Raw genomic sequence first — 22725 nt, 5'->3', positions numbered from 1 at the left:
AATTGAGTAGTTTAGTTATCAGTTTGATATAGTTCTGCCTATAGTGAATGCTTATTTATGATTCAATCTCTTTGTCTAATATTAGTCGTTATGGGTTTATAGCATGGCTTAATGGTAAATTATTGTTCTATTTGATATGGTAGCACATATTTTGTTGGTTTAATATAACTTATAAGGAATCGCATGGTTTATTAAATCAGATTTTTATATATTTGATGTTTACTAACAAATATGGTAAAATACGGTATAAGGCTGATTCGAACACATGATCTTGACCAAAAAAAAACAGTAAACTAAACTATTGAACCAACAATGATTCTTGTTAAAATTAAATGACCCCTAAGCTGTTCATATATTAGCCTCAAACCCATGCTTGATCAGATTGTAGTCAAGCCCAGCCCTGTAGGTACTACATATGTGTGCATGGTAGATTGACAAACATGGAAACGATGACCTTTTAAGTTATAGTTCATTAGTTTGCAATCATGCATGCTCTATGTATATGGTTGCGTTTCAACTAGAAAGATTGAAAATTGCATGGTTGTAATAGGATTTGTTTATAGGACCTTAACATTCTCTCGGACAAAAGATAAGCCCATATTTAGTTGAAGGCCCAATAGCTGTACCGAACTTCTCTTTAGAAATCGGTTTGAGATTGGAAAATCAATAACCGGTTTAGTTGATTCTAGAAACAAATTAAAAAAAAAACGGTACAAGATATAATCCATTCAGACAGAACAAGCAACAATAAAAAAAACAGAACGCGTACATGTCTTGTTTGCCAAGCAGTTCATAAAAAAGGACTCTCTCTCTCTCTCTCTGTCTCTCTCTCCATCAAAATAAAATACTAATAAAAACCCAAACTTTTATTTCTGAGAAACCCTAATCCCCTTTGTGTTCAGATCTTCGAATCGCCATTTTCTCTTAAATATTATGCGAAACCCGTTCTGCTCGTAGTGATTATTTCTCAATCATGACGATGTTCTTCTCCAAGCTCGGCCGCTCCTCCGTCTCTCGTTCGAGGGTCAGTTTCGATTTCTTCTCAGATTCGTCTTTCAATCGTGTGTGTGTTTTAATTATTTGTTGTTTGATTTAGTTTTTGCACGGTGGTGGTGTGAGATCGGCGAGGCTGATTGGTCCGCCGGCTGTTGAGGCGGCGGCGTCGGTGAATCAAGGAGGTGGATTAGGGTTCTTGAGTCGGCACTTTGCTTCGTTAACTGGTAGAAAGGGACTTGTCGATAATGATTTGATTGGTGGTGTCTTCGCTAATCCGAGACTTCGCCGATTCTTCTCCGACGAAGCTCCCAAGAAGAAGAGTATGTTTTTTTGCAAATAAAAAGAGATAATTTGGTTTTTGGTTTAGTTTTTAAATGTGAATCAGATTGGGTTTGTTGTGTGGATTGCAGATTATGAGAACTACTTTCCTAAAACTCCAAAGCAAGAGCCCAAGAGTGATCAGAAATCTGAGTCTAAAGGTCTCTCACTCTCTCCCTCCTTCATATCTATTTTATGATTCATGTTTTGCTTTTTTAGCTTTCCTTTTGTTTGTGATTCTTAACGTATTCCCTCTTTTGTTTTGTTTGTGGGGATTGTTGAATTTGTTAAATGCTAACTCTATACGATGGTTGATCGATTGGTTGTTTTGAGACTAAATGGAATGTTAACTCATCGTTGCATTATTTCTCTCTTCCTAACGCAGTCTGGATTCTAGATTTTGACAAGTAATGGTCGATGTTTTGTGAATGATATTTCATCTCTTTTATTCTTTCACTTTTCTTGTTTTAAGAACTGTTGGTGCTACTAAAGGATTCTAATAATCCAAAACATGTTTTTTGTTGCAATACAGAAGGTTCAGACAAGAATGAAAACGAGAACCTGGGAGATATGTTTGCGAATCGTTTCCAAAATTTGCTGATTCCACTGCTGGCTCTTGCTATTTTCCTTTCTTCTTTCTCATTTGGCTCTGGAGACCAGCAACAGGCAAGCATCTTCTTATTTCTCATTTGGCTTTGTATCTCGCTCTACTAATATCACATGCTATACATGTTTGTTTACAGATTAGCTTCCAGGAGTTCAAAAACAAGCTTCTCGAGCCCGGTCTTGTCGACCACATAGACGTCTCAAACAAATCAGTAGCCAAAGTCTACGTCAGAAGCACACCGAGAGACCAACAACAAACATCCCAAGACGTTGTCATCCAAGGAAACGGCAACTCCCAAGGCATCCCCGCCAAGAGAACCGGCGGCCAGTACAAGTACTACTTCAACATCGGCAGCGTCGAGTCTTTCGAGGAGAAGCTCGAAGAAGCACAAGAGGCCCTAGGCATCGATCCCCACCATTTCGTCCCCGTCACGTACACCACCGAAATGGTCTGGTTCCAAGAGTTCCTCAGGTTCGCGCCGACTCTGCTCCTCTTGGGCACTCTCGTCTACGGAGCTAGGCGGATGCAAGGCGGGATAGGCGGATTAGGAGGAACCGGCGGGAAGAACGGCCGCGGAATCTTCAACATAGGCAAGGCCACGATAACGAGAGCTGACAAAAACTCCAAGAACAAGATTTACTTCAAGGACGTCGCTGGATGCGACGAGGCTAAACAGGAGATCATGGAGTTTGTGCATTTCCTCAAAAACCCTAAAAAGTACGAAGACTTGGGCGCCAAGATACCTAAAGGCGCGCTTTTAGTCGGTCCTCCTGGAACCGGGAAGACTCTTTTAGCCAAAGCTACAGCTGGAGAGTCAGGCGTGCCGTTTCTCTCTATCTCAGGCTCAGACTTCATGGAGATGTTCGTCGGTGTGGGGCCTTCGAGGGTTAGGAACTTGTTCCAAGAAGCTAGACAAGCTGCGCCGAGCATTATCTTTATAGACGAGATCGACGCCATTGGTCGAGCGAGAGGACGCGGGGGGTTAGGTGGAAACGATGAGAGGGAGAGCACTTTGAATCAGCTGCTGGTTGAGATGGATGGGTTTGGTACAACGGCTGGAGTTGTGGTTCTCGCTGGGACTAATAGACCGGATATTTTGGATAAGGCTTTGTTAAGGCCTGGCCGGTTCGATCGTCAGATAACCATTGATAAACCGGATATCAAGGGGCGTGATCAGATTTTTCAGATTTATTTGAAGAAGATTAAACTTGATCACGAGCCTTCTTATTACTCTCAGAGACTTGCGGCTCTCACTCCTGGCTTTGCTGGTGCGGACATTGCTAATGTCTGTAACGAGGCGGCTCTTATTGCCGCTAGACACGAAGGAGCTACTGTCACCATGGCGCACTTTGAATCTGCGATTGATCGTGTCATTGGTGGTCTTGAGAAGAAGAACAGGGTAAGTTTCCTCTTTTTTTTCAGACAACAGGTGTTCTGTTGTTTCTGAATGTTTTTTGATTGTGTGAACAGGTGATAAGTAAACTGGAGCGTCGTACAGTTGCGTATCATGAGTCTGGTCACGCGGTTGCTGGTTGGTTCCTTGAACACGCGGAGCCATTGCTGAAAGTGACTATCGTGCCACGTGGAACAGCTGCGCTCGGGTTTGCGCAATATGTTCCGAATGAAAACCTTCTCATGACCAAAGAGCAGCTCTTTGACATGACTTGCATGACTCTAGGTGGCCGTGCAGCCGAACAGGTAACATAACTGCTACCTTCAATGTAATTAATATACTCCCTCCCTCCTTTAAATGTTAAAAACATCAATATTAAGAAATTTGTTAATTTTGAAAAAGCATTATTTAATGTATAAATTCAACCACATGTACTATTTTATCTGTTACACAATATTCAATAAATACAATAAGTGTTAAAAACAATTTATATTTTGAAACAACTTTTTTCCCTAAAAATTCCTACGTTTAGAAATTTAGTAATAAATCTTGTTACATTTTCAAGATGTTTCTTCTTCTTTTATAACGCAGGTATTGATAGGAAAAATCTCGACGGGTGCACAAAACGATCTAGAGAAAGTGACAAAGATGACATACGCGCAAGTAGCTGTGTACGGTTTCAGCGACAAGGTCGGTCTGCTCTCGTTTCCGCCGAGGGACGATGGGTACGACTTCAACAAACCGTACAGCAACAAGACCGGTGCGATCATAGACGAGGAGGTGAGGGAATGGGTGGGGAAAGCGTATGAGAAGACGGTGGAGCTGATAGAGACGCACAAGGAGAAAGTTGCTGAGATCGCTGAGCTTTTACTGGAGAAGGAAGTGCTGCATCAGGATGATCTTTTGAAAGTTTTGGGTGAGCGTCCGTTTAAACCGGCTGAGGTGACTAATTATGATCGGTTCAAGTCTGGGTTTGAAGAGAGTGAGAAGGAGGAGGCGACACCGACGGTTGCGCCTGTGGTGGATGAAGGAGCTCCTCCGCCGCTTGAGCCGCAGGTGGTTCCTACGTAGGAGAGTGAGTTCACCTGTTACGATTGTAAATTTTATTAAGGATTCAATAAACACAGCTACAAAAGAAAAAAAACAGTCTGTTGTTCTTCAGTGTTTTCAGTTGTGGGGGCTCTTGTTAGCAATGAATATTTTGTTCTAAATTATTGCTTCTAATAAGTTTTTTTATTTTTTTAAAAAAATCTCTGATAATAGTTTGTGTTTTTGTAAGAAATGACATTGTTACTGGGTTGAATGAGTGAGATGTTATTCAAGTGATACTTGTTCATCTTCAGTCTCAAAATGAATCATCCAAGGAACATATAAACAACCTGTAAAGATGTTCAATGGGCAGACAGAAACACATCTCATTCAAGATCTGTGCTTTAAGGCACTTCTGTGTTATCATGTCACTTTGGTTCCATCTAAACTCTTCCCATTAAACCCAAATCTCTGTTTTTCTTAACCCTTTATCAGATTTTGTTGAACTCTCTTGCTCAATGTTTTTTTGGGATCAACTTACGATAAGAAGTTATACAACAAAAATAGTGAGTTACATTGACACATGAATTGTATCCATGCTTATGTTGACTGTTAACATTCCTGTAAATCTTCTTAAGCCCAATCTGGCATATCTAAACGCCTATCAGTGTCATCAACAGGTTCTTGAACCAAGCCTGAACCACAACCAAAAACTCTCTCTATGACAGATTCCGTTTTACACTTTAAAAATACAAAATGTTTTGTATACATATTGAGGGTGAACTTGAGCTACAAAATCCTACAAGATATATTAGATTATTCCTAAGATTACATGATCTTGTGTAACAAACAAAAAAAAAGAACTACAAACACTAAGCAGGAACCCAACAAGAAGAAGCATAAAGAGTCCTACCTTTCCACCCTTGCAACAACCACTTACTATTTTCATCAACCACAAAATCTTTATGATACCTCCACTTCTTCAGCTTCTCCCTAAACAACTCCACAATCTCATCCCTAACCGGTTTCTGCTTAAACCCGGCCCTAACCATCCTCACCTGCCACTGCCTATACGTCTCCGGCCTCTCCACCCTATCCCCTTCCTCGCAGGCTATCACATTCATCGCCTCCCTCCCGTAAAACTCCCTCTCGAACCTTATCCTCTCCTGGTTATCCCTCGGCAGCGTCGAATCAAACATATCAAACAAAGCATAGTAGTGATAAACCGCTTCTTTAAACCGGGAAATAAAGAACGGCGCGTTGAAAGAACCGTTCACAATCGCGTGTACAAACACATCAGGGTTCATCTTCCTTATCAGCTTTAAAACCGCGTCTCTCGGACAAGTCTCTTCCCCACCCGTCTCGTCTTGAAGCGTCTTGAGCCTAAGGCCTGCGTTAACCGCTAAAACCTCGCCCGGTCTGATGTTAAACTCGTCTAACCGTATGGACTCCCAATGCTGAGAGGCAATGGCTTTGTACTCAAACGGCACGTTGAACCGTTTGCAATACTCAGCCAACCTCCTCCCCGTCTCCTCTATACGCTCCGCAGGACGCAGCCCTCGCTGAGGCAGCTCTATACCAGTAATCCTTAGCTTCCTCGGCACGTCTTTACGCCCCGACATGTACTGTATAAACATAGGCCATTGGAAGCCGTAGAGGATCCCGAAGTCGACTATGTGGAGAACCTCGGCGTCTTTGGCCGCGTCGAGGATCATCCTGAAGGAGAAGAAGTACATCAAGGTCACGAACGGAGACGAGGAGAGGTAGACTCTGTAGGCTTTTAGTATATCCGAAGCCGTCTCTTTCAACGAGGTGATGGCGTTGTAGTAAGTCTGGATGACAGGACTGCCTCGCAAACGCGCCTCAAGCGCGTTTGCGAAGCAGTGAGCGAGCCTCTGGGACGCGTCGCCCATGGGAGAGGAGTCTTGCCTTATCTGTAAGAGTAGATCAAGAGCCGTGGTTTTGTCCCCTGTGGAGATTGCTTGCGCGCAGTGAGTGAGGAGCGTGCGAAAATCAATAACCTGACTCTTCTTCTTCTTCTTCTTCTTCTTCTTCTTTTTGTTACTCATTGTTTCTTGAGACGACAATGTTTGTGGATCGCATTGACCATCGAGAAGCAAAACCTTATCGAACATATCAGTAACCTCGACGTCTTCAACGTTAGTAGCAGACTGCTTACTACTCCTAACTTGTTCTTCAAGATCAAGAACTTCTCTCTGGTGACTCTTCTTAACTCTCTCTTCTTTAATAACTTCTCGAACAGCAGGCTTTTCGAGATTGAACACCCATTGGTCGCTGTTAGGAAGAAACTTCCTAGCTTCCTCAAGCCCTCTCCTAAACTGTAAATCCGATTCCGCGTCACTAAACATACTCCTGACAACAATCTCATGCACAGGTACACTACTCGACCACGACGACGACGACGACCCTATGCTCCCGCTTGTTGCGGAGTGAGCTTTGGAGTCGGTGATCACTTGCTGCAGCATCTCCTCGGTTTTTCGTAACGCTAAGGAATCGTAGAACATGGACTGCTTGTCGCCAGCGCTCTCTTCCATGAGGATCTGAGTGACGTACCTCAGGAGAGTAGTGGAGGAATCGTTTTCGTCAGGCTCCTCCGTTGGGTCGGCGAGGAAGCTAGGGTTTCGATCGAAATCGAATGATGGAGACGAATCGAGAAAGAGACTCTCGTCGAGATACTCGAAGGCGTTGAGGTTGAGGGACAAGTTTGGATCCATTTTTTTCTAGAAAACAACAACAACCACACAAAAGGAGACTTGACAACCTAAGAAAGGACAGGAAGAGAAGGGTCAAAGGTTGTAATAGACTAATCAAAGGAAGGCGATGTCATTGCTTACCTCGGTATTTGATGAAGTGTGTGAAACAAAAGCTGATTGAAGTAGGAGGTTAAAAAAAGAAAGCAGCAGTCTTTTGGGTTTATTATTACAGATGTGTTGTGTTCGTGGGTTAAAGTTCGAGGGGAAAGAAGAAGAAGAAGTGGTCGAGAGAGGGGGAGGCTCGCACCTGGAAGTCAAACGAATCTTTGTGGTGGTTCGTTTGACTTGACTTTCCATGTCTGTATTATTCCTTTTCTCCCCGATTCTTTTGTCGAAAGTTAAAAAAAAAATTATAAAAATAATTTCTATGACTAAACTACAAAAAAAATAGTTCTTATATAATTTTATAGAAATTGAACCTTAAACATATTGGTATCAAACTATTAATAAAAGAATTAATCAATCATTGATTCATTATATTAATGGAGTTTTATAATATAAATTTATTTTTTAGTTAATTTGATTAAAAATCAAAAGTAAAAGTTTTTGATAATAACTAAATAGGGTATTTTTTAAAAAAAAACTGCATAAAATTTTGTGTATTGTCATACCAAAAAAAACAAATTTTGTGTATTGCTTCTGTTAGAAAAAATTATTTTTGTGTATTACTTTTTTTTTCTAGAATTACTTTTTGTAGATAAACACTTTTCTTTAATTTTGTGTATCTGGATAGAAAAAATCAGATTAGTCTTTTATAAACCACAAAAGTATATATTGTTTTGTCATTAAAAATGTGGACTTTGACAAAGAAAAACCTTCAAAATGTAAATTTTAACCATTGAACCATGACACTATGGATAGTGTTTGGATAGTGTTTGTCATCTATGGGGCACAATGCTTTCGTCTCGTATGGTCCAGTTAGTAGGTTTAAGAACCGACTTTTTCTGAGTAGTAGGAGAAGTTTGTGTTCATTAGAGTGAAATTACAACAAAAATTTGCATTTGATAGTGTAGGGTCCAAGTAGTGTTCCTAGATAATACTAAATCCTTTGTTTGTAAGTGAGGTTAAAGCACTTGTATGGTGTAAATCTTGTATCCCTTCTTTGGTGAATATAAAGTTGATGTTTGAATTAAAAAAAAAAAAGGAAAAAGAAGAGTCATTCTTGGGTTCACCGCCTAGGTGAACCTAGAAACCAACCAATATGATTTCATTATTTTAAATTCAATATCTTTTAAAAAAAGTAAACAAAATATTCTCAAATTATATTATGTTTTTAAAATAAAAAAGTAAAAAAAAAGATAATAGTTACAGAAAAAAGAATTAAAAAAATATATATTTTTAATGTTCTCAACAAAATACTAAGCCCTAAATCCTAATCCCTAAACCCTAAATCCTAAACCCTAAACCTTTGGATAAACTCTAAACCCTTGGGTAAACCCTAAACCCTTGGATAAATCTTAAACTCTAAATAAAAAACACTAAAACCCTAAACCCTAAACGCTTGAATGTTTTAGTGTATAGTGATTTTGATTTAGAGTCTAGGATTTATCCTAGAGTTTAGGATTTATCCTAGAGTTTAGAGTTTATCCAAGGGTTTAGGGTTTAGGATTATGGGTTTATGGATTAGAATTTAGGGTTTAGGGTTTAATGTTATGCTGACGATGTAAAATATTTTTTTTTGTAATTATTACTTTTTTTTACCTTTTAATTTTAAAAACATAATATAATTTGATAATATTTTGTTTTCTTTTTTAAAAGATATCGAAAATAAAATAAAACAATTCTATTGGTTGGTGAACTTAGAGGTTCACCCTAGAGGGTGGACCTAAGAATAAGTCGAAAAAGAACCATGACACTTGATAGTTTTTTTTCCAACACTTGATTGTTTATAAATCATAAATAAAATTAAACAATTATATTTGGATTTCAAATTAGCCAAGTGGGAGGGATTTTCTGCCATTTTCCGTACAAATACTCTTTTTTTTTTTCATTAAACATGAAACTGTTTACAAATAACATAAGTTCGTATATAGATCTTATGTCTAATCACCCTAACTTGATAATGTTACAGAAATAGAAACCCCCCAAGAAGGAAATAAACCTAAACTAAACATGTACAAACCCAAGTGAGAATCAGTTTCTTGGGACGTTAGACAAAAACGTCTTACATAGGAACCAAAGTACACGAAGCATACACAATCCTGCCTTTCCAGCCTTGAAGCAACCAGTTACCATCTTGATCAACATCAAACTCTTTGCTTCTGTATCCACTCTCCACCATCAGCTTCAGTTTCTGAACCAGCTCCTTCTCAAGCGTAAGCTGTCTAAACCCGGCTCTCATCGCCCTCGCCTGCCACTGCTTATAACTCTCAGGCCTCTCCACTCTCTCACTCCCCTCGCACGCCACCACGTTCATTATCTCCCTCCCGTAGAACTCCTTCTCGAACATAACCCTCATCGGATCTCCTCGAGGCAGGCTCGTGTCGCACATGTCGAAGAGAGAAGAGTAATGAAACAGAACCTCTCTAAACCTCGTCACAAAGAAAGGCGCGTTGTAGGAGCCGCTGAGGACCGCGGGGATGAAGACGTTTGGTTTGATCTTCTTGATCAGCTTCAGAACCGCATCTCTCGGGCTGTGGACCGCCACCGTCTCATCTAACAGGTTCCTAAACCGGAACAAAGAGTTCACAGCAACAAACTCGCCTTCTCTTAGCTTCAAGTCCTCAAGTTTGATTGTTTCCCACTTCTGAGCAATACCATTATACTCAAACGGAACATTGTACCTCTGACAATACCTAGCTAGCCGTTCACCCGTCTCATTAACTCCCTCGGCCGGTCTAAACCCGCGTTGAGGAAGCTCTATACCGGTTATCCGAAGCTTACACGATCCACCGCGTCTCCAAGCGAGGCGGTGGATCAGAGGAGGCCACTGGAAGCCGTAAGAGATGCCGAAGTCGATGATGTGGATGGTTTTGGCATCGGTAGGAGCCAAGTGCATGATGCTGTGGTTAGCGAATATGATCGCTGTTTTCTTGAACGGGCAGACGGATATGTACGTCTGGTAAGCTTTCAGCATGTCGGAAGCAGATGTTTTCTTGGAAGACAAGGCGGTGTAAATCTGCGTACCCGTCCCGGCCAAGCGTGCTTCGAGGCTGTCTGCGAGGTAATGAGCTAACCTCTCTGTGCCATCTCCGTGAGATGAAGAATGCTGCCTTACTTGTCTCAACAAATCTTCCGCCATTTTACGGTCATTACTAGACACAGCTTGTGCGCATGAGACCAAAAGTGTCCTCAGATCAGGTGTCGTCTCTTTCTTATAACTGTTGCCACTAGCTGCATGCTTCTGTTGCGTTGTGTCGCTTTTATAACTTGATGATGAATCGTCTTTGGCGGTTTCTTTTATGAAGTTGTCGTTAAGAATGCATAGAGGTTGCTCCTTAGGCCGGCCGAATAACAGAACTTTATCAAACATTTCAGATAGCTCAGCTTCATCGACGTAAACAGCTGATTGCTTTTTACTTCTTTCTTCAGACAGAAAATGTTCATCTTCACGCCAATGTTTTTTCTTTCCGGTGCTTCTGTAAGGGAGCACAGAGTGATGCTCCTTAGGATCATTATTTGGTGGGATGTAACTCTCCACATCTATAACTAACTGAGAACTCTTTGGAAGGAACTTGCTAGCTTCCTCCTTACCTCTATTGAACTGAAACGCCAATTCGCTGTCATTGAACATATTAGAAACCAAATCGTTATTAAAACTTGACTTGAGAGCCACGTTACTTCCACCAGAAGGCTTGGGATTGGATCTAGTAGACTGGAAAACAAAGTTGTTGGAGATGGGTGAGTGCAACCAAGAAGGTCGTCTACTGTTCTCCAAACAATCAAAACTCCAGTCAGAGGAAGTGGTGCTTGAGGCATAACCTGGAGAAGAACCGTCAGGACTATGAGCCAACCGCTCAGGATGATCAGGGTACTTCTGGCCGAGAGCTTCATAGAGAGATTTCTCAGCTGCTTGAAGAGACAAAGCGTCGTGAAACATACAAGGCTTCTCCTCCATGTCTTCTTCCATAAGCACTTGGCTTATGTATTTCAGAACAGAATCAGAGAAATCAGATTCAGCATCAGCAGCATGTGAATATGGATCCGGATGAGGAGGAGCTGGAGGAGGAGGAGGAAAGGGAGATGGGATTTCTAGTAAAGCTTGATCATCCAAATAGAAGCCGTCTCCATAATTGAAATCGAAGTTGTCAAATGATCCAGGGAACCCAGCAGAATAAGAACCCATCAGTTTTCTCAAGAACCCTAACAAACCCTAAGAATTGTTCCACAAGAAACCCTTAATACTGAAAGTCTCCGAGAGAAAACCTGGTTTAGAGGTTGAATCTTTTTGCTCTCCCTGATCAAGATAATAAACAGCAAAACAGAACTAATCACAAAGCGGTGATGTTTAGTAATACCAAGTAGGCAGGTTTTATTTTTAGTAAGAAACAAAGTTTGCAACCGTACCTGTTGAGTTAGAGATGCGCCGATTCAGATGCTATGGAGGAAAAGTTTGTGTTGGAGGAAATGGTCTGTGTAAGTGGGTGGGGATATAGGTATTGTTTTTGTATGGTATTATTATAAACTAATAGAGAAGAACAAATTGATGAAAGATACAGTTTTTTCAATAATTTAATAAAAGGACACTTAAATTGTCCTATGTCCTCTTTATACGAATCAGAAATCCACTCGGCCAGGAAGCCTTTCGAGTTTGAAAGAGGATCCTGGACGATTTTATTTTCTTTATATTGTTATGTGGTATAATATTTGACAATTTGGCGCCATCAGTTGCCAGGTTTTTAGATACAGTACTTGAATTAACCAAATGATTCGGTTAAACCGTTTAGAAAAAATAATTGGCAAACTTACAAATGGATTATTGCACTTTTTATAGATGGTTGATGGTAACTTTTGTCCTGATTCATAATTAATTGACTGTTTGTAATAGTAATTTCAATATCCTTATTTCAGTGGAGTGATCTAAAGAGTTGTTTTGTTTAGCTGGATCATACTGGAGTGATACAAGAATAGTAACTATAATCAATTCAGTCTAAAATATACAGTAAATAGCTATTTTTTGGATTGTTGTGAGATTTAACTATGAGACAATGTGTGGAATAACCCAAAAATAGTAACTTTTTGACACTATGCGGACGAAAATGCCCTTATGCTTTGTCGAAAACAAGTAACTCTAGATCTATCAGTTAAATATTTACATAGCAGGTAACAATCTACATACCAACTAACATATCCGCTAATAATTTCAGTATCATCTAACAATCTATGTATCAAACAAATGTATCGACTAACAAATCATATATCAGTTAATGAAACTATTAACAATTAATTAGTTATCTATTAAATAGCTTCAAATCTATTTGTAACAGCTAACACTTCATATATCGATTAAGAATCCATTAAAATCTAAATAATAGCAGATAAGTAATAAAATACCTACTAACGTATATATTATCTAAAAGTTGATTGTGATTCGAAATTGGAAACATCGGAATTGAGATGAGATAATAAGATTAGCATTATGGATGTCAAAAGAATCAGAATAAAAAAATAAAGATTTGAATTGAATTAGAAGATGATTTGAAGAATTTGTACGAGAGATAAATAGATTAGAACACATAATAAGAAGAAAAGATAGAGATAGAGATAAGGGTATTATAGTCACTAAAAATATTTTTAAAAAACAAAGTTATATGACAAATTACATGGGTTTCTCGGTGCATCTACGCCAATTACTCTTTAACTATTACAAAAAAATATGTATTCATATGAAAAATTTGAGTTAACACACTTGCAGATCCACAAAGCTAAAACTTTTTGGAGTATTGTTTTATCTACTAATTTTTCTTCAGTTTACATATTTACGATTTTTGTTATGATGAAATTGTTAATGTGAACACGTTTAAGGATATGATCAATTCGAATCTAAGTTGTTATCTTTCATATAGTATTAAAGAGAAACCAAACAATACTGTAGTCAATATTATATCTTGTTTGTTATTGTTAATCATCTATTGTTATGAAAGTCAGTCGGTGGTGAGATTATCATATTCGCACTATGTAAGACAAATAAAATATGATTAGATAGTTTAACTAATAATTTCCAACTTTTTACTTCCCACTCAAATATGATTATTTTTGTATAGAAAAGGATAAATATCACCATAGTTAGTATTCAATCAATATACTATCGATTAGTGGTTAAAGGTGGATAAGTGGAACATGTCATCCGGCGAGAAGATAGCATCCTCACTCACAAACACAAGACAATGCACAAACACAACTATCAAGCTTAGCTTCAGGAACAATTTTTATTGTTTTCAAACTTATATCTTAACGGTCTGTGACCACACGTACTAAATGCAGTGAAATTGAAAAAGAAAAAACAAAGTTGATGACGAGATTCAAAGAGAGAGCATTGGTATGCACCGCAACAAAAGTTGTCTTTTACCCTCAGCTTCATTGTTACTGATTCTTATAAATACGAATAGTCTGACATATGCAATGAAACAAGAAAGTAGAACCAAACAATAATATGATCAACGAGGAACAATCAAATTAAATGAACCATATTTTGTCCCTTTTCAAGATATTCCCTACTACTGTCTAAAAAGCAATTAGATGTTTTAGTGGTGGTGGTATCAGCTGCATAACTGGGAACACATCTGCTGAATCTGAGACTGGTTCTCGTTACCAAGCGTGTACATCTCTGTTCTCCCGTTAGCTATACACGTCAAGTTCATCTGCTTCCCAATCTGGCTCGACTGCACCAAATCACCATTCTTAGCTTTTTTTATAAAATTTCAAAAGAAAAATAAAAAATCTGAAGAGCTTTTTACCTTACAGTACATATTTTGAGATTTACAGTTCCACAGTGACGTAGGCATACAACTGAGATAATGGCACCATGGACAGTGCTTGTTCAAATCCGTCCCTCGGAGAAGTACAATGAGCCCAACGGTATATCTAACAAAAACATTTCAAAAACTTGCGTTAAGCTCTCTCACTGTATTTCAATGGATTCTTGGTGGCTAAAAAAGAAGAAGCATACCCTGCAATCAAAAGCAGTAAAGAGGTGATCCAGAGAACGTATTGGTACGGCTTGTGTTTGGATTTAGCAGAAGGTGCGGCGTAGCCACGAGGGTTGTTCCTCTGGTTGAAGTATCCATACTGAGGACGGATCAAGAAAACAAAGCCTAGAAGAAACCCGGAAGTGAACCCTCCGAGATGGGCAAAGTTGTCTACATGCGGAAGAATACCTACTGCTAGATTAATGGCTATGATGAAGATGAGTGTCAAAAGAGCTGCAAACTGCAAATGGAGGAGATGTGAATCATTTAGACACACAACATCATTCATTCATGGGAGGGAAGGTGTAAGTGTTTTTTGATCATCATCTTTTTCACCTTATTTGCGTATATAGTCCAGTTAGTGAGAAGCTCAGAAAGCATAGCGCCAAGCAAACCGAATAATGCTCCAGAGGCACCAACGGATATACCCTCCCGGTTAAAGAGAGATGATAACAAACTCCCACCGAATCCAGATATCATATAGAGCAATCCAATGCGTACTGTCAAAAGGAGGATGATACAACTCAAAGACCACCAAACTGCATCCATAATAAATGGTTAAAGACAATGATGATAACATCCATACCGAACCCAAACTCTTGCTCGAGCCGAATACCGATGAAGATAAGGCTTAACATGTTGGCAAGCACATGGAAAACACCAGCGTGTAGCCATATACAAGTGAACAAGCGCCACACTTGGTGCTTATCCACCACCATTGTTACCTCTAAAGCCCCCATCTTCTCCAACCTAATTCGAAACAACACATAACATCAAAGTAACTAACTACACAGTCTCCACTTACACAAGATCAGATCCTCTCAATGTCAAAAGCCAAAAAGTTGAAAGCTTTAGGGATACCCACGTGGAAGAAGAGGGACCCAGGAGAGGATTCTCCTTCATAGGCTGAAACGCGAACCTCCCGAGAAACCTAGCGGAGCACTTTTGCGAGTTCTTAGGGCAATCGTTGATGAACATCGAAACGGCGAAAAGCACAATGTTAGCCGCCACGATAGCCGGAACCAGCCACGGGAACCAGAGCTTGAAAGGCCGAAACTCCGCGAAAGAAGCGCGCTGCCTCCCCCCCGGAGAAGATCGCGCCGCGGAGACGTTGCTTACCGGCGGCGGCGGATCCACCACCTTGATCTCCAGACCTTCGCGAGACATTTTCGAGAGAGCGAGATCTCTTCTTCGTCTTGGTGTGATGACCCGTACCTAAAAGAAAGGATCGAGCTTTTTCACGACATTGTCTCCAGCAGAAGCGAAGGGAATCAGAAGATGAATCAATCGTCTTTCTTTCCTCTTTTTTTTTTTGGGGGCATTCCTCGTGAAGAAGCTAATTAATATGAAATAGTTTTTATTTATTGTTATTATCTTAGGTTAGATCATATTAGCGACTGAGAAGATTCGAATATTAATTGCGCTAACAGTTGCCTGATTAAATCACATGATCAAGTCTCTGAGTAGTTTGTATTTTATTAGCAAGAGTTTAAAAATAGAAAATTATTCCTTTCCGTTTCTTGTGAATCCAGATAATGTGTTCCTTGCCTTCGAATCCAAATGATTAATTTGATTTAGCTTCTAAACTCGTCAATCATGTTATAATAATTGTAATTCCATATAATTATAATTATACACAAGATCTTGAATCGGTGGAGATTTCTTATCAATAATACCTTTGCCTTCCATATTTCCTTCCGATTTTGTAACTTTGGATTTTTGTTTTAAAATTTAAACTACAAATTCTGTGGCTTTTTTTTAGATTTTATTGCTTTATATTTTTTTTTATAACATCGACTAAATTTATCGGTTCAGATAGCCAAACCGGAAGGATATAATCAACATAAAACATAGTTGAAAGAAAACTCTTTGCACTACATGTAAACTTGTCCGTCATAATTTTTTTGTGTTTTGAGAATATGTCTGATCCGAAAGTTATGGAAAAAGTCTTAATGCGTCGAAATTCTTCCATACGTATAGAAAAAAAACTGATCATTTTTTAGGTGACGACATCATCTTAACCAATTGAAAACAATCGATCGCGAATACTACATCAAAAAATTTAATAAGTCTTCATCCATTCTATTGCCCATATCGGAGCTTCACACTCAGTATGTAAAAGTGATAATCTACATTGAAGATTCATTGCTCCCATCATCACTTCAGTCAAGCCTATTTTTTGACAGTACCATCATTATCTAGTGTATATATCTTCCTCTCTCCAGGCACCATCAACATAACAGATTCTAGTTAAAATTTTTAAAATAAACATAAAGCTATAGAAAAAATTAAGGCCAACATATTTCATTTTTAAGATTTTAGGCTGTAATTTTAGAATTTCTTAATAAAACTTGATTGTCTTGATTTTATTGTTGTACAGAAAATTATGGCAATATAATCTATAGAGGACTCACATCCATCACCAAACACTCTCTATATATGCTTTAAGTCTTTAATTAAAAATAAGTATTGTTTTTTGTACTAAAGATTTAAGCTTCAACATGAGTGTTTATGTAAGAAATTTTTACCTTAAATTCTCTTAATCTATTTTGATAATTTTGTAGAAATATATTTATTAAAAATTATGCTTCTGTAAAGCTCATAAAATTTGAGGGCCAGGCATACCTCTCAACAATGTGCAAGATACAAGAGCTTTCTTCATCACTTGTTCAGTGATGAAATAGAGATCCGTGGAGATCTATCTACTCGAAAGAGCTGGCCGACTTACTCATTAATCCATGCAGTCCCGATAGTCTGAACTGTGTTTACTACTTTACAAATAATCTAGTTACTTATAAATTATAATTATATGTAGGCTTTTTAATTTTTGACCCCCAGTTCAAATGATTGTATTTTTTTCTCATTATGTATCCAAAATTTTATTTTTGTTTTAAGCAGTTCAAATGATCCGTATTTTTCCTCATATTGAATCCCAATGTATTTTTGTTTGAATCAGTTCAACAATACTTAAAAGAAACACTAATTAAGGACACATCTTGATTAGTTTACCTTCAAAATGTTACTAATTAACGCTTAGTTTGTGGAAAAAGACACATATTTTCATTAATTACTACAAAACCTAGTTATACCTTTGAACGCTTCAACACCCTCACAATCTCACATCTCTCTCACAGCCTCCATTCCTTTTCTGAATCTGCAAGAGATCCAATCTTTGCCCTAAATCTCTCATTCAGATTCAGAATCATCACATATCCTTTTACGATATCTTCTTCCGCAAGCAACAATTCAAGGTTTGGAGGTGAGATTTGGCTGATGCATGAGAAAACCACAAAGGAGAGGAGCGATGGCGATGGAGAAGTCGAGCTCAAAGTACAGAACACAGTTTTGGTACGTGGCAATGGTCTCTTTCCTCCTCTGGCTTGTCTTGCTTTACCTTTTCAGCTCCTCCGCGACAACCGTTCATACCCACGAGAGATTGTTCCGACAAGAAAACGTCATCAATCTCCCCATCAACGTCCCAAAACACGTCCAAGAATCTGATCAGGCTGTTCTCCCTGTCGACGTCCCAAAACACGACCAAGAACCTGACCAGCCTGTTGTCGTCTCGGACGTAGACAGCAACACTCTTCCTGCTAATACCTCTCAGGAGGTTCAGATTTCGGAAGATGCCAAGGTTGTGACTGATCTCGTTGAGGAACTCGAGAAAGAAAATATTGAGAACGAGAAGAAGAGAGCTGACTCAGGTTTGAGTGGTCGGACCACGAGGTCTAGGAGGGGACATCGAGAACCGAGAAAGGCTAGATTGGAACCTGAGAAGAAAAGGGTTCACCATAATGATGATGATAATGAGAGGAATGTGGTTAACAGTGATGAGAATCATCAATCATACGACAAAGAACTAAACTTTTTGGAGCCTAAGGATGACGTGGGATCCAAGAAAGATCGAGTAGGTAAGGAAATGGCGAATGATTTGTCCAATAATGATATTGAAAGTGACAACACTTCTGAAACAGTGTCTGAACCAAAAACTCAGAGACATTTCACACCGAATAAGACAGTTTCCGTGGCCAAGAACAGAGTAACCTCCCGGAGAAACCGACCTAAAGTTATGGTACGGCCAAGAGCAACGCGACGTAACGATCCATGTCGAGGAAAATACGTTTACATGCACGACGTTCCATCGTTATTCAACGAGGAGCTTCTCAAGAACTGCTGGACGCTGAGTAGGTGGACGGACATGTGCGAGTTAACATCCAACTTCGGTTTAGGCCCTCGTCTACCGAACATGGAGGGAGTTTCCGGTTGGTTCGCCACAAACCAATTCACACTAGAAGTGATATTCCACAACAGGATGAAGCAGTACAAGTGCTTGACCAAAGACTCGTCTCTGGCTTCAGCGGTGTATGTTCCTTACTATCCAGGTTTAGACTTGATGCGGTTCCTGTGGGGACCGTTCCCTTTCATGAGAGACGCTGCGGCGCTTGATCTGATGAAGTGGCTTAGGGAGAGACCAGAGTGGAAGAGAATGGACGGTCGAGATCATTTCATGGTGGCTGGTCGCACCACTTGGGACTTTATGCGTACACCAGAGAATGAATCTGATTGGGGCAACAGGTAAGCTGCCAATCCTAATTCGTTGATTAAATCTAAGGGGATGAGTAGTATATCTGATTAATAGTAGAACTGATATATAGCATACTAATGAAGCATGGGAAGCACAAGAGTTTTAGTATAATCAAATAACATTTCACTTTTACTTGTTACTAACTTCGCTATATAGCAGCATTTCAAGAACTCAAGAACATAAGAAAACTTTGATGAATACTATGAATGATAAAATTGTTGCATAATCATAAGAAAACATATATATATATATATATATATCACTAATCTTGGAATATTACATAAATTATATGTCACTAAATATTAGTTATAATATCAATAACGTTTCACTTTTGCTTGTTAGTTATTACTTGCAGCATTTTAAGAACACAAGAACAATAAAAAAATTGATGAATTATATGAACGGAAAATAGTTGCATAATCATATATATCTATGTATATCATTAATCTTGGAGAATTACATAATATAGAGCATTCATGAATGTTTTAGTTTTTTTTTATTAAACAAGCTTTCTCATTGTTGTGTCTCTCTTTCTACCTAGCCAGGTTAATGATCTTGCCGGAAATTAGAAACATGACGATGTTACTAATAGAATCAAGCCCATGGAACTACCACGGGTTCGCGGTTCCTTACCCGACCTACTTCCACCCTTCAACCAACGCAGAGATCCTCCAATGGCAGAACAGAATGAGAAGAATCAAACGTCGTTACCTATTCTCCTTCGTTGGTGCACCACGTCCAAACCTAGGCGACAGCATAAGAACCGAGATCATGGACCAATGCAAAGCTTCCAGAAGAAAATGCAAGCTTCTCGAATGCGTTTCAGGCTCTCAAAAATGCTACAAACCCGACCAGATCATGAAGTTCTTCTTGAGCTCAACGTTCTGTCTCCAACCTCCTGGCGACTCCTACACTAGACGGTCTACATTCGACTCGATATTAGCCGGTTGCATACCGGTTTTCTTCCATCCGGGGTCGGCTTACGCGCAGTACATTTGGCATTTACCTAAAGATATCGGTAAATATTCTGTTTTTATACCGGAGAAGAATGTTAAAGAAGGTAAAGCGAGTATAGAGAAGGTTTTGAGTAGGATTCCGAGGGGGAAAGTTGTGGCTATGAGAGAAGAAGTGGTGAAGTTGATACCGAGGTTGATGTATTTTAACCCGTCTGGTAAGAGAGGAGACGCGGGAAGGTTTGAAGATGCGTTTGATGTGGCAGTGGATGGAGTGCTGCAAAGAGTTGAAGGGCTGAGGAAGAGGATTGAGGAAGGGAATGAAGAGATTTTCGAGTTTCCGGAGCAGTTTTCTTGGAAGTATAACGTGTTTGGGAATGTTGAGAAGCATGAGTGGGATTCTTACTTTGATAGGCATTGATTCATTTGATATTAGACTGTGTTTGATGTGTGTGTGTTTTGTTTTGTTTTCTTCAATTTCTTGGGAGATAAATGAATGTAGTAGTTGTGATTGTGATCGTAGAAATGATATTATTTCTCTTAGTTGGTTTTGTTTGATTCACGCAATTTCAAGGGGATGTTCATTGGTTGAGAGAGACTACAACAAGTTCATTGGTTGGGGCTGATTAGCTACGCTTGTCTTTTGCTTTAGAATTTGTATTGAAGAAATTTCTCTCTTTGTGCTTGTGACTTTTTTTAAAAACTAAAAACATACCCCATTCATTAAGATACTAGGAAGATACAAATTGTCTCTCATGGTTCATTAGGGATACAAATTGTCTCATGATTTATAGAGGTACAACATTCAACAAAAGGCATAATTAATTAAACAAGAAGCAGCTTAATCCACCGCATTATCCACCATCTGTTGAGCTTCTACAGTTCTACTTTGCAGGTAGAGAAGCTGAACTCATTCAGACTTCATGAAGCCAGTCATCAGATGTGACTTCAAACAAGAATACAAATTTTTTTTAGGGCTTTAGATTATTGGATAAGTATATAACTATAAATTCTAAATTCATGTTCTTGGTTGAGTAAATGTGCTGCGTTTAGTATTAAACTGTTCATATAACTAGCATCAAAGCGTCTGTAGTCCAACGGTTAGGATAATTGCCTTCCAAGCAATAGACCCGGGTTCGACTCCCGGCAGACGCATTTTTTTGTTTCGGTTTCGATTACCTTTTTCATTTCCGTTCTTCGTGAATGTATTATACAGAATCAGCTAGGAATAGTAAGATGCTAGTGAATTTCTGTCGCGAATTTGGAGAGACCCTGGAAAAAAAGTACCATTTTGTAGCATAACATACTACTTGGTTTATTATTACACAAAATTAAAAAGAAAATAGTTGACAAAACCAAAGGATGTTGTTCCATTTGAAATCTAGAAAACAAACTACCGAAGCTAGTTCCAATCTTTAGAAAACAAAAGCGTAAATAAGAATGTCATCTGAGAAACCATGAAAAGCACCTTCTGCCAAACCATCTTCTCAGCAGGGATAAAGAGCCAACTTAAGCGCAAGAGGGGGTGTCTCTATTTAGAAGCTAGACAAGCTATACACCAGAATCCACGCAAGCTGAAACGTTATTTATTCATCACAAAGTTATAAGACTGATGAAAATCTTGAGATCAGAGAGTGTAAGAGAGGGAGAAGATGTAAAAAATACCATGAATACACTTAGAGAAGCAAAGAGACCGTCCTGGAGCAGAGCTGCGTGACCCCCATAGTCTTCTTCATCGATCTTCAGAATCAATGCATAGTAACCGTATACTATACCTGAAGATATTGCCAGAAACCTGCCAAAATTTTACAGTCATTCTAATAAGCCTTGATAAAAGGCGTGAGTCTTTTCTTTTAGAACAAAAAAAAAAGACAATAGTAACTGTTGTAGCTTCTTATTGTCTGAAAATGTGATGGTCTTTTAAGAGTTCTATAATCATCAATATAGATCAAAGCTGTGGAACCTAAAACGATACAGAGGACATATTAAACCCGATGACGTGGATCAAACACACATGAATTAAAAAAAAAAAACCGAAACTGAAGCTAAGGCAAGGAGGTTTGTTCATGCTTTATGGACATACTTGTTACATTGCAGACAAAAGACAAATGAATAAACTTACAGAAGTAACCAGATGCCACCAACCAAAGGAATGGCACCCCAAAGCAATCCGCAGAGTAATCCAACAACTTGCCTGATCCAATGCAACACATCTCCTAGTTGGTCCTGTCCCCAACACATAAAACCGAACCGCGACATTGTCTTATTGATCCAATGCAAAATCACTCATAATTTTTAAGACAAGTTTACCTTGTCCCAGGAAGCTTCAGAATCAAACAGTTTGGCGAATTTGAAAGAAGTCAGATGACTGTTTTGGTGGTGAACCTCTTCGTCGTTGTCTTGATGATGATTCGACTTCCCAGATCTCCTTTCTTTCATATTTTTTTGCCGATTTGATGATTTTCGAAAGAAGATCTAGATCCGATGCAAAAAAAGAAGGCAGGATTGAGAATCAAAACCCAATCGATAGAATCTAATCTAGGGTTCTTTTTGCTTAAAAGAAAGGGTTCTGAATTCTGATGATTCAGATCTACCACCTCCGGTTAAGATGATTTTTTTTTTCTCCTTTTTATTTTATTTATGTTTGTTTTAATTTAAAATACATTTGGTTATGATGGGGGCGGAACGTGACAAATAATGCAGCTGGAGACTAAACAAACAAATACAAAACTATTTCCCTTCTTTGATTTCTTTTTTTTTTTGTCTTAAACTAATTTGCAAAATTGATTCCCTTTATGATCGTGTTTGATTTTTTTTTACAAAACAGCATATCATCATAATGATTATAACATGACATAGTTTTTTCTTTGTAACATAACATGGTTCTTTCAAAGCTAGATAGTCACATCACATTATTACAAAAAGTTATAGACAATTCAACAA

At 38.8% G+C, this 22725-nt stretch overlaps 5 protein-coding genes and 1 non-coding gene across 9 annotated transcripts; 3 read left to right on the top strand and 3 right to left on the bottom strand.

The window, feature by feature from the left end:
• The first annotated feature begins 741 nt into the window (after nt 1-741).
• On the top strand, nt 742-4641 carry LOC103850095 (ATP-dependent zinc metalloprotease FTSH 3, mitochondrial). Its single transcript, XM_009126805.3, has 7 exons — nt 742-1024; nt 1097-1316; nt 1407-1475; nt 1847-1980; nt 2058-3320; nt 3392-3619; nt 3906-4641. Exons 1-7 carry the CDS (start codon nt 974-976, stop codon nt 4383-4385), a joined length of 2445 nt encoding a protein of 814 aa, XP_009125053.2. The 5' UTR covers nt 742-973; the 3' UTR covers nt 4386-4641.
• Nucleotides 4642-5077: 436 nt separating this feature from the next.
• On the bottom strand, nt 5078-13298 carry LOC103850094 (scarecrow-like protein 34). 4 transcript variants are annotated; one of them, XM_009126803.3, is made up of 2 exons: nt 7199-8442; nt 5078-7084 (listed from the first exon to the last, which is right to left on the bottom strand). In XM_009126803.3, the coding sequence occupies exons 1-2, from the start codon at nt 7412-7414 to the stop codon at nt 5216-5218; spliced, it is 2085 nt and encodes a 694-aa protein (XP_009125051.2). In that variant the 5' UTR covers nt 7415-8442; the 3' UTR covers nt 5078-5215. The 4 variants fall into 4 exon arrangements, with proteins under 4 accessions (XP_009125051.2, XP_009125050.1, XP_033131578.1 ...); XM_009126802.3 differs by having other exon boundaries at nt 5078-7125; nt 7199-7425; XM_033275687.1 differs by lacking the exon at nt 7199-8442 and adding an exon at nt 9286-13298 and having other exon boundaries at nt 5094-7025.
• A 279-nt stretch (nt 13299-13577) lies between these two features.
• On the bottom strand, nt 13578-15643 carry LOC103850093 (RHOMBOID-like protein 1). The gene is made up of 6 exons (XM_009126799.3): nt 15110-15643; nt 14831-14994; nt 14581-14744; nt 14226-14485; nt 14014-14140; nt 13578-13938 (listed from the first exon to the last, which is right to left on the bottom strand). Exons 1-6 carry the CDS (start codon nt 15409-15411, stop codon nt 13816-13818), a joined length of 1140 nt encoding a protein of 379 aa, XP_009125047.1. The 5' UTR covers nt 15412-15643; the 3' UTR covers nt 13578-13815.
• A 264-nt stretch (nt 15644-15907) lies between these two features.
• LOC103850092 (probable xyloglucan galactosyltransferase GT11) lies at nt 15908-21279 on the top strand. The gene is made up of 2 exons (XM_009126798.3): nt 15908-18819; nt 19375-21279. Exons 1-2 carry the CDS (start codon nt 17522-17524, stop codon nt 20201-20203), a joined length of 2127 nt encoding a protein of 708 aa, XP_009125046.3. The 5' UTR covers nt 15908-17521; the 3' UTR covers nt 20204-21279.
• On the top strand, nt 20866-20937 carry TRNAG-UCC. The gene has a single exon. It is a non-coding gene; the product is annotated as a tRNA-Gly (tRNA).
• LOC103850091 (uncharacterized protein RAB5IF homolog) lies at nt 21056-22520 on the bottom strand. Its single transcript, XM_009126797.3, has 4 exons — nt 22093-22520; nt 21905-22008; nt 21448-21577; nt 21056-21356 (listed from the first exon to the last, which is right to left on the bottom strand). The coding sequence occupies exons 1-4, from the start codon at nt 22219-22221 to the stop codon at nt 21318-21320; spliced, it is 402 nt and encodes a 133-aa protein (XP_009125045.1). The 5' UTR covers nt 22222-22520; the 3' UTR covers nt 21056-21317.
• Between the last annotated feature and the right edge of the window lie 205 nt (nt 22521-22725).

This window comes from Brassica rapa, chromosome A07, assembly GCF_000309985.2.
Source record: "Brassica rapa cultivar Chiifu-401-42 chromosome A07, CAAS_Brap_v3.01, whole genome shotgun sequence".
Lineage (NCBI taxonomy): Eukaryota > Viridiplantae > Streptophyta > Magnoliopsida > Brassicales > Brassicaceae > Brassica > Brassica rapa.
This window is presented reverse-complemented; position numbering and strand designations above follow the sequence as displayed.

Coding starts and splice junctions, on each gene's coding strand:
- LOC103850091 (XM_009126797.3), bottom strand. CDS start 22,221: ATGAAAGAAAGGAGATCTGGGAAGTCGAATCATCATCAAGACAACGAC. Junction 22,009..22,092: donor CTGAAGCTTCCTGGGACAAG/GTAAACTTGTCT, acceptor TGTTGGGGACAG/GACCAACTAGGAGATGTGTT. Junction 21,357..21,447: donor CTTCTCTAAGTGTATTCATG/GTATTTTTTACA, acceptor ATAACGTTTCAG/CTTGCGTGGATTCTGGTGTA.
- LOC103850092 (XM_009126798.3), top strand. CDS start 17,522: ATGAGAAAACCACAAAGGAGAGGAGCGATGGCGATGGAGAAGTCGAGC. Junction 18,820..19,374: donor GAATCTGATTGGGGCAACAG/GTAAGCTGCCAA, acceptor CTACCTAGCCAG/GTTAATGATCTTGCCGGAAA.
- LOC103850094 (XM_033275687.1), bottom strand. CDS start 11,402: ATGGGTTCTTATTCTGCTGGGTTCCCTGGATCATTTGACAACTTCGAT. Junction 7,026..9,285: donor TCGTGTACTTTGGTTCCTAT/GTAAGACGTTTT, acceptor TCTCGACGAGAG/TCTCTTTCTCGATTCGTCTC.
- LOC103850093 (XM_009126799.3), bottom strand. CDS start 15,411: ATGTCTCGCGAAGGTCTGGAGATCAAGGTGGTGGATCCGCCGCCGCCG. Junction 14,745..14,830: donor CGAGCAAGAGTTTGGGTTCG/GTATGGATGTTA, acceptor TCCTTTTGACAG/TACGCATTGGATTGCTCTAT. Junction 14,141..14,225: donor TTACTGCTTTTGATTGCAGG/GTATGCTTCTTC, acceptor TGTTTTTGTTAG/ATATACCGTTGGGCTCATTG.
- LOC103850095 (XM_009126805.3), top strand. CDS start 974: ATGACGATGTTCTTCTCCAAGCTCGGCCGCTCCTCCGTCTCTCGTTCG. Junction 1,476..1,846: donor TCAGAAATCTGAGTCTAAAG/GTCTCTCACTCT, acceptor GTTGCAATACAG/AAGGTTCAGACAAGAATGAA. Junction 3,321..3,391: donor GTCTTGAGAAGAAGAACAGG/GTAAGTTTCCTC, acceptor TTGTGTGAACAG/GTGATAAGTAAACTGGAGCG.